This window comes from Scardinius erythrophthalmus (assembly GCF_964197995.2).
Source record: "Scardinius erythrophthalmus genome assembly, chromosome: 21".
Classification (NCBI taxonomy): Eukaryota; Metazoa; Chordata; class Actinopteri; order Cypriniformes; family Leuciscidae; genus Scardinius; species Scardinius erythrophthalmus.
In genome coordinates this window covers 19,923,901-19,934,556 of record NC_138241.1, presented here as the reverse complement: position 1 = coordinate 19,934,556, position 10,656 = coordinate 19,923,901, and the positions used below count along the sequence as shown (strand labels likewise).

General features: G+C 36.0%; 1 protein-coding gene across 1 annotated transcript in view; it reads left to right on the top strand.

The window, feature by feature from the left end:
• Positions 1 to 6,208: 6,208 nt before the first annotated feature.
• ptpn20 (protein tyrosine phosphatase non-receptor type 20) overlaps positions 6,209 to 10,656 on the top strand; it is a gene marked incomplete at its 5' end in the record, with an annotated part of 30,202 nt that continues 25,754 nt past the window's right edge. Inside the window, 7 exons of the mRNA XM_081350703.1 lie at positions 6,209 to 6,332; positions 6,427 to 6,587; positions 7,867 to 7,932; positions 8,115 to 8,294; positions 8,383 to 8,458; positions 9,851 to 9,940; positions 10,540 to 10,615. Coding sequence (XP_081206829.1) covers positions 6,209 to 6,332; positions 6,427 to 6,587; positions 7,867 to 7,932; positions 8,115 to 8,294; positions 8,383 to 8,458; positions 9,851 to 9,940; positions 10,540 to 10,615 — 773 coding nt within the window. The remainder of the gene's footprint in view (positions 6,333 to 6,426; positions 6,588 to 7,866; positions 7,933 to 8,114; positions 8,295 to 8,382; positions 8,459 to 9,850; positions 9,941 to 10,539; positions 10,616 to 10,656) is intronic.

Genomic DNA, 10,656 nt, shown 5'->3' with positions numbered 1-10,656 from the left:
TTACTAAATAATAATGAGTATCTAAATGTTGTTGTGCATCCTTTTAAGGATATATTGATCTATTTAGTCTATATGATCTATTTCCCAGATAGAAACTTTAATAATTAAAATGTGATAATCCATTATAAATAAATTTGTGATCTGAGAAATGCACCAAAGTGACTGAGTTATGTCAAAATATATTATAGCTACCGGTTTCCTGTTGAATAGTCTTACCAACCTAAACATCATTTGTTCCTTGCATAAGTGCAAAATGCTTGAATTAGTTGTCATAAACTGTTTTCTATACATTTCTATCAGACTTTTTTTTTTTTTGTAAATGTGTGCTGAATTGATGAATTGCAGAGGTGAGTTTTGAATTATACTAACAAAGGGAAAAGTAAAAGGCTAAATACCCTTGATCAACCAGTTCTCTAAAATAGTTCAGAGGTGCATCTCATGAAGCTTTATTTGGCAAGCATATGTGCACAACAGTGTTACACATTCTGACAATGGAAAAACAACAAGGAACAAATAGGGTCAACAGTCAGGAAGAATGACCTTATAATGGCTGAGGCGGGTCGAAAAGTAAACAGTCAAATATTGGGAGAACACAGTGTCCTCAATTATTCAAACATTTGTAGGCAGGACATGTCAGACTATGTTCACTATACTGTAGACTAGAGTATACTGTAATGCTGTATAGTCCACTTGCATTGTGCAATACAGTAAATATTCTTTATAGAGACCTAATGTAACACAAAAACACATACACGTGTGTATATACTACATTATTGTATACTATATCCCACATATAGTAATGTGTAAATTTGTACTGCTGAAATATATGTCATATAGATAAAGTGCAGTATTATTTATTTTTTTAATCACTGTCATTAAAATTTTAGCCATGTTTTCATTTGAATATACACTCACCTAAAGGATGATTAGGAACACCTGTTCAATTTCTCATTAATGCAATTATCTAATCAACCAATCACATGGCAGTTGCTTCAATGCATTTAGGGGTGTGGTCCTGGTCAAGACAATCTCCTGAACTCCAAACTGAATGTCAGAATGGGAAAGAAAGGTGATTTAAGCAATTTTGAGCGTGGCATGGTTGTTGGTGCCAGACGGGCTGGTCTGAGTATTTCACAATCTGCTCAGTTACTGGGATTTTCATGCACAACCATTTAAAGAATGGTGTGAAAAGGGAAAAACGTCCAGTATGCGGCAGTCCTGTGGGCGAAAATGCCTTGTTGATGCTAGAGGTCAGAGGAGAATGGGCCGACTGATTCAAGCTGATAGAAGAGCAACTTTGACTGAAATAACCACTCGTTACAACCGAGGTATGCAGCAAAGCATTTGTGAAGCCACAACACGCACAACCTTGAGGCGGATGGGCTACAACAGCAGAAGACCCCACCGGGTACCACTCATCTCCACTACAAATAGGAAAAAGAGGCTACAATTTGCACAATCTCACCAAAATTGGACAGTTGAAGACTGGAAAAATGTTGCCTGGTCTGATGAGTCTCGATTTCTGTTGAGACATTCAGATGGTAGAGTCAGAATCTGGCGTAAACAGAATGAGAACATGGATCCATCATGCCTTGTTACCACTGTGCAGGCTGGTGGTGGTGGTGTAATGGTGTGGGGGATGTTTTCTTGGCACACTTTAGGCCCCTTAGTGCCAATTGGGCATCGTTTAAATGCCACGGCCTACCTGAGCATTGTTTCTGACCATGTCCATCCCTTTATGACCACCATGTACCCATCCTCTGATGGCTACTTCCAGTAGGATAATGCACCATGTCACAAAGCTCGAATCATTTCAAATTGGTTTCTTGAACATGACAATGAGTTCACTGTACTAAAATGGCCCACACAGTCACCAGATCTCAACCCAATAGAGCATCTTTGGGATGTGGTGGAACGGGAGCTTCGTGCCCTGGATGTGCATCCCACAAATCTCCATAAACTGCAAGATGCTATCCTATCAATATGGGCCAACATTTCTAAAGAATGCTTTCAGCACCTTGTTGAATCAATGCCACGTAGAATTAAGGCAGTTCTGAAGGCGAAAGGGGGTCAAACACAGTATTAGTATGGTGTTCCTAATAATCCTTTAGGTGAGTGTATAGAGTAGCTATACTGTTATATTGACAACATGACTAAGCATTTTGACTATCATGTGTGTGAACAATGACACAAGGACTTGTCATTCTGAGATGGCACTGATATGTTCATTGACATAAATACTTAGTTTTGAGAGATGAACAAAGGATTTTGAGCAAGGTACAGGCTTTGGCAGTGTGGTTCGTTTGGTTTGTAGGCTACGAATTGTTTTCAGGAATGCACTTTGCATATCTTAAGGATGATACATTTAGGCTACCAAAATTGAGTGAAATAATCATATATCTCTTCAATATTTATTGTGTTAATATTGATATATCTGTTTCACACAAAAAAGGGACTGTCCACAGTTGTGGTGCCTAATAAAGTTTTTTCAAAATTTAGTGTGTTTATCAAGGAGACAACAGAGGCAGAGGAGCTTGATGAAATATAAGACAGGTAAACACCACTTATTTTTATATACATTTTTATTGTAAGTTCCAGTCAAGATGCAAATGTAAGCAAAAGTGTGCAAATGTTTAATTGTGTGTATACACACAATTAAACATTTGCACACTTTTTGCTTACATTTAAGCAAAAAGTGTTAGCAAGTGCTAGCGTTAGCAAGACAAAAGAGTCTTTATTTATTAAAAGCCATTTTATTCCAAAAAATGTTTTAAATGTAATTTGGACTACAGAATGTTATTTAACAAAATACATGACATGAGATGTGGTGAAAAAGAATCAGAATTCTTCCGTGAATTCATTGTAAGGGAGGAATAAAGGACATCAGTGGAAATGCTACATATTCAAATAAGCCTAAAAGGTTGACTAAAAAAAAATGTTCCTGCTGACTCCTTCATCCTGTTCTGTCACTGCTCATCTAATCCAATTGAGCTCTTAGCTGTAGTCTAAGAATAGTTGTTCAATTTGCAAAAAGTTTCGAAGACCCACAGACATCCGTTGCTTCTTAATGATTAGACATGAGTAGTTGATCAGTAGCTAAATGCATTTTGTATGGTTGTACAATACTGCAGTATGCTGGAGCAAAGGCTGGGTCACATGTGGTGCTTGGTAACAGAAGGTAAAGGAAACATGTAGTGATCCACTGGATTAAAGTGTGTGCACTGGGACTAAAGGCATCAGAGGGAGATCAGGACCTAATACACTGAATGCTAGAAGGTAAAAATCTATTCATTTTCCTAAAATGAAAGATTACACTTAGTAGCTTTAATTTGTGTGATTTAAAATTCATGAAGTTGTATGTTAGGATTAAACAACATATTCTGTTTGTAACTGATTAATGCTGCTTCCATGACTTGGTTGTGCTGAGCTGTGATGTATATCTCAGACGTTTTATTTAGCCAGGGAAGGCCTCGAACCTCTCGATCAGTGAGTGTACACAATGCAAAAAGAAGGATAAAGAAAATTCACTCTTACTTTCCTTATATATAACCGGTAAGCTTATTTATTTAACCACTGCTCCTGTCAGTATGTGGCTCAAAGACTGTGTTGTTTATTGGTATATCCTCAAATTTGATTATTGTAGGAATGCTGTGAGAATTTAGTGTCTTGTCCATAAGAATTTACATGATGAACTTCCAATACTGAGTCTGAGAGAGCTCAAACGTATTTTGAATAGCCTATATTCTCTCTCTCTCTCTCTCTCTCTCTCTCTCTCTCTCTCTCTCTCTCTCTCTCTCTCTCTCTCTCTCTCTCTCTCTCTCTCTCTCTCTCTCTCTCTCTCTCTCTCTCTCTCTCTCTATATATATATATATATATATATATATATATATAATTTAAAATCTGCTAAGGGGTAATAATGGAAAAATGGCTTTAATTATAATTGTTTTGCTCTTATATGACTCTTATATGTTGATGTAATATATTTTATAAACTTGACGTGATTTTTATAACATGTCGTTTGATCATATCTTCTCAGTTGTTTAAAATATTAAGGCAGTTATCAAAGTTTGATGAAATTGTTACATTTTCCCAGTAAAAGACGATACATTTTTACATGTTTTGTTACATTTAATTCACCCAGCAGATTTTGACTCATATAATTGCTATGTTTATTTAAGTGTTTTTAGCAATTTGTATGCTTAAACTAAGACAAAATTAAGCATGCTATTTCTGAAAGGCCACAAAAAGAAACTCAAGGCTTCCTGTAATGTTCAGACACACACACATCTGCAGGTCCTGCTTAACCTTCTTTGGAGTTCAAGCTCATTATAGCAGGGGTATGTTTTGGTTGAGTGTGTGTCTAACCTAAATATTTGTAGTTCTGTCTGATCTGACTTGCTGAGGCAGTGAACAACATCAGGTATCCATAAATTGGATACATTTTAGTGAGGTTTTTATTTTTTTATTTTTTAATAAAAGTGTTGAGTCAGCCAACAGAGGTTATATGTAATTAACTAGATTGTGTAATCTACCTGTATTGGCACCTAGACCTGATCTAGTTCAATATAATAAACTTCAAGAGAGCTGAACAAAAGGTTTTGAAATAAACTACAATCATTCATTTTTGCCCCTTATTTAAATGCATTTTATATCTTTAAATTTATTATGATCCTGCTGCAGTAATTACAGGAATATCATTATTTATTAGAGCTTCCATTAATTTGACAGTGTAGCATTTTACCTGGACCTTTACCTGGAGTAAAAGTGGTTGCAAAAAAAAATGTCATAAGAGTCATTACAGCCTTGATGGCTGGTGTTGGTGACATTTCTTGGCACATTTACTTTAGCAGTCACCTGGCTATAGGCTATTGTCCAGGTCCTGGCATCTTCTTATGGACATCTTCTTATGTCCCACTTCTCGTGCCAGATTACTGTAATCCTTAACTTTTCTTTCTTTTCAGTGCATTGGCTTGTGGTAACCTCGCTTCAAAAATGTAATCACAGTTTTCTATTAACAGCACTGAAAATGTCACTTCCACAGTGTGACATGATTAAGAGCGAAAAAGTATATGCAATGTGAAAATGTGCAGGAGAGGATTAGATTTTGTTCATTTGGGAATTGAATTGACGATTGTATTGCTAGCACTTCTCATGTTACTGCCTCATAAAGACGAATTGCTTGTTGAATTCCTTATTTGTAAGTGATTTTGGATAATAGCATTTGCTAAATAAATAAATAAATGATTGTATCATGACTTGAAAGAAGGGGCTTGAAAAAAGTATGGAGACATCAGCTGAGAGATTAATTATTATTTTTAATAATGAATTATGCTAAATAACACCAGGACTGTGCTTAGAAAGTCAGTACTGTAATTTTTTTCATGATACATCACAGCAAAATGAAACACCTAAAGACCAGCTAAATGAATGAAAAAGTCACTATACTAATGGTTTATTAAATTATCTTCCTCATATACCAAAAAGGTGTGTATAGTGAAGTTAATTTCATTGGTGCTCTAGCAAGCTATTTAGATTTTTGTACTTTTGCACACCAAATCAAAAAGAGTTTTATGTACCAACTGGGACATTCTTTTGAGAAGTGCATATTATTGATTAGTTTTAGGATGCACATGGCATGCACTTGATAGGAAATGTCTCCCCCTGCCTTCTGTCTTGTGTAGTTACAGTGAGACCTGAGGAAACTCTGTATTGTTGAGTATTGTAGCAGGTGAAAATAATGAAATATAGAAGTAGATGTGAATTAGAATTACAGGATATAAACAGGTATTTCATATAGGGGAAAAACTGGCTAAAATCTTTTGGCATAACTTGTGTAAACGATTTAAAATCTGTATGTTTGTAGCTTGCTGTTCTCCAAAAAGGATCTGAAAAGGTGTCCTCTGAAGTCCAACCGACAGTGATTATGCAAAACAATTGGCACATTCTCGCCTAAACTTGTTCTTAGTTGGAATGAAGTCAGCAAAAGATAAAAATAGATCATTGTAGACAGATTTAGATTTACACATCACACATTATAAATATGTGTATTACACAATATTGTTATGACACATTGACGATGAGAGCATAGTCCCTGCTGATCACTTTGTTTAGGCTCCATCCTCTTCTTTCAACAGATTTATCCCCTCCTCCATCAGCCATTTAGCTCAGTGTCTCTCCTTCTCAGGTATCCGTCTCGCGACTCTGCAGGATGAGCAGCACATTTGTGACCCTCGCAGAGGTGCTGGAAGCCAGAGGAGGACCGCTGGAAGAGGACGAGGTTTGGTCCCTCCTGCTGGGCTCGGCTGAATCACTTGTAGACCTGTCTTACAAAGGTAAAATGTTGACCTTGCAGTTAGTGTTTTTTTTTTCTGCTGGTGAAGAGTGCAGTCCATGCAAAATTAAATGAATGTGGGTCTGTTTTTCTAGGTCACAATATCTGCAACATTATAACTCCTGCATCACTGCTCTTGTCTGCGACTGGGACACTGGCGTTCAAGAACTGTGCGATGACAGATGAGGTTTGTGCCTTCACAGCCCCAGAGATGCTGCAAGGCCGTGCCATTTCCACCAAACTAGCCATGGAGAAGGTCAGTTTCATTCAGCAACATCAGGAGGTTATTATGCACTTAACCTGCAAAATGAGATTTCTACGGACACACTGGCAATATGAACTTCATTGGCTTGTACATATACAGTATATAACACTTACTTGCTAATATACATTTCAAATCAAATCAGCTTCTCATCACAAAATGACAGATTATTTACAGATATATATATTAATATACACGCCATCTTAAATGAGCTAACGCACTCTTTCCTGTCAGGTAGTGGGAAGGCGCCCTAAAGCCACCATAGGACACAAAACGCAGTGAAAATGTGTCTGCTAAACTTACTCTTGTCTATGGTGTTTGGCCTAATTCAATCACTCACAAGTGGAATACAGCACTTAATTTATTAGCCAATAGCTAACGACAGACATTATTTATTTAGTCACAACTCTCAGGGGTTTTCTTTTAGATCTCACTCGTGTGAGGGACACCCATCCTAAAATGCAAAAGGCATCTATCTTTTATAAACACCCGATTTGCACTCGGAAAATAATTAATATTATTAATCTAAAATTAGTTTATCTTAAATTACATTATTATATTTTTCCTAAATATAGTAATGTACGGTTAAATTTATTATTTATCTTGTATTTTATCTTATTTATTTATAGTACTGTTCAAAAGTCTTAGGCATGTTAGTATTTTCACCCCCAAAAATGGTTTTAAGCCAGTTATTTATAGTGTGTCAGCATGAAATATCAGTTTACATTTCAAACATTCCTTTTGCCATTAATTGTAATAATCCAGTGAGATTTTTGTATGCACAAGGAGTCTAACAACAGCCGGTATGGTCCACACGGAGATCTGATCTCACCAACATCGAGTCTGTCTGCGATCACATGAAACCAGAAACCAGAAACCTGGAAATGGAATGTTTGGAAATGGAAACTGATATTTCCTACTGATACACTACAGCAAAATATATAAATAACTGGCTAAAAACTTTAACTGTGTGAAAATACTAACGCGCCTTTTGCACAGTACTGAATATTAATCAACATTTTTATTCATTTATTTTAATCTTATTATTTAATTATCTTTACATTTTACAGTTTTTCTTTAGACTTTACCACAGACACCCTTGCGACGCCCCTGGGGGTCCCCGGATCCCAGTTTGGAAACCCTGACCTAGCGTGAAATATAGTCGAAATGTAGAGGGTTGGATTTATTTGACAAAAGTGCTCTTCTTTATTGTTGTACTTAAGTTGAATTCTCACAGAAGAGATACTGATGTTTTGGGTGTCGTTTCTTCCAGATAATCGTGTATTCTCTTGGTATGACTCTGTATTGGTCAGTTGATTATCATCTCCCTCAAAACCAGGTCAGTTTCACAGAAATCCGGGTAAGAAATAAGAAAGTAAAGACTGTATAAGATGATAAGTAACCATATATAAGAACAAGAATGAACAAATACCAGTGAAGAATAAGCTAGCTACATTAAACTTTCATCACCTTTACTGTCCATCTGAAAATATTGTGGAAATGTGTTTTCTGCTTGTTTAGCCCATTCAGCTAAGTGACTCTCTCAACTGCCTTCTCCTGAGCATGTGTGAGGACATGGCCCATCGGCGAGCCAACCTGAACTCCATCTTGGAATCGTGTGAATCGCACCACAAAGCGTCTCTCCTGCCTCCTCCTAACAAAGTCATCAAACAGCTGGTAGAGGATGTCTTCCGAGACTCTGTGAGTTTTAAAAAAAGCATTTATACCTGAAAAACTGATCAATTTATAAAAGTGGTAGCCAAGGAGTTCATGAGATCTTCATTTCCAGGTGGATCGAGCTGCTTTAACTGAAAATGTTGTGCAGTTGAGTGGGAAAAGTCAGATGATCAGAGAAAGACTTCATGGTAGGAACCTTGAATCTCAAATTCCTCTGTTATCCTCTTATAGTTGTGTAAATACTGTAGTGTAGTGTAAGTGTAGTCAAATAAGTAAGAGTAATTTTAATAATAATAACATATTTTGTAATATTTAGGGGCCAAGCACCAAAGGTGCATAGGTAACTATTGTATCCGTTAGTGTTCTTCTTCTTCTTCTTCAGCTCTTGAAGTCTATAGCAACCCATAGAACGTATGGTAAAAAACTTGTGAAATTTGGCACACATATAGAAGATAGTCCAAGCATTAACCATAGCAATTTTGGAGTCTCTAAGTCAGTCCCTCTAGCGCCACCAACTGTCCAAAGTTTTACTTACATTTATGCCAATAACTTTTGAACCGTAAGGGCTTGAAACACAATTATTTTATTGTTAATGAAAAATTTCCGCCATTTTGAATTTTCCACAAAAGTGTCATTGGCACCATGCCCTGAAGGCACTCAAAAGGTTTCGGGGCAGCGCCACCTTAAGGTCAAGAATTATTATGACATTTAAAAAAATGCTAATATCTTTTGATTAATTTTGCATATTGTAATGATTCTGTTCTTAAAAGATTCTTTGGGTCATGCGAAAAAGTAGGTTTTAAAAACAAAATCAAAATGGCGGACAGGAAGTTTAGCTGACTATGACAAAATTGGTATCTATGTTGCTCTGATTTTCACAAAAATTTAATCAGGTTATCCTTAGACCTTGCTCACAAACTTCTGGTCGAAATAACGAGGAAGACAGTATGTTTTTATGGAATGTAGCAGAGTAAAAAAAAAGATATTGTGCTTCGGAATGTAATGAAGTAAAAGTAAAACTTTCCCAAAATAAAAATACTCTTGTAGTACAGATACTTGAAAATGTACAGTAACAAAGTAGAAATACTTTTACACCACTGTTTATAGAAGAGTTTTATCGTGTCATGTTACAATCTTTGCACGTCAGATCCTTTGCATAACAGGTCTAAGTGGGTGTTGATGCCACACATTTGTCTTAAAACCTGTCCTTAACAAACCGTTTCAGTGGTTAATCCAGACATAGTCCTTGGATTATAATGTTTATCCTTATATTAAATTAAATCAGTAAAACTCTGCAGGTTTGATGAACATGTGCGTAAGAAAGCACCATTGCACCAATAAAATAGTGTCCACAATTGGATTAACAGTTTAACCTAAACCTGAACATGGGATTACAAAAGGTTGTAATCAGGCTCAAAGCATTGATGCTTCAATGCAAACCTAATAAGCATAGTGCTAATATGGTTGGCGGCTTTCCAGAGCTCTTATTTGTGCAACAATGTGCAGTATAAACTGCTGTGTGTATACAATGAGTGCACAGTATACATTATGACGGTAGTGATCAGGTCTCTGTTGAGCAGGTAAGCGCGGACCATATCCTGGTTATACAGAGGGGAACGGAGCTACAGGAGAGACTCGCAGACTGTCTCTGGACTCTGAGCTAAAGCAAGGTGAGCTCATACTACTTTTCAAAAGCTTGTGTTCGGTAAGATGTTTTTGAAAGAAGTCTTATACTCACCAGTGCTGCATTTATTTGATCAAAAGTACAGCAATATTGTTAAATATTATTACAATTTAAAATAACTGTTTTCTACTTTTATATATTTTAAAATGTAATTATTCCTGTGATGGCAAAGCTGAATTTTCAGCATCATTACTCAAGTCTTCAGTGTTATATGATCCTCCAGAATTCATTCTAATATGTTGTTTTAGTGCAAAAGAAATATTTCTTATTTTTATACTTTTTTTCGAGATTCTTTGATTAATAGAAAGTTTAAAAGACTAGTGTTTATTTGAAAAAAAAAAATTGGTAACATTATGAATGTCTTTACTGTCACTTTCAATATATTGATTTCTTTAAAAAAAAAAAAACTCACTGACCCCCAATTTTTTTACATCAATTTGTCAGATATTTAGATGTTTATTGTTGCTGTTTAAAATGGCATGTCAGTTTGTTAAATTGTGTATCTTTTCTTTTTTTTTTTTTTTTTTTGCTGAGCATTTAGACATTCAGTCTAGCTGATTTGTTTTTTTGGTTTTTTTTTGTCAGAAATTTCCCATCAACAGAAAAGCTGGTCTCTCAGAAGTAGACCTAGTCAGACCACATCAAATCAGGGCTCAAACAGGTTGGTAGTTGTGTTTTGCACTTTAAAATGAGCTATTAGCT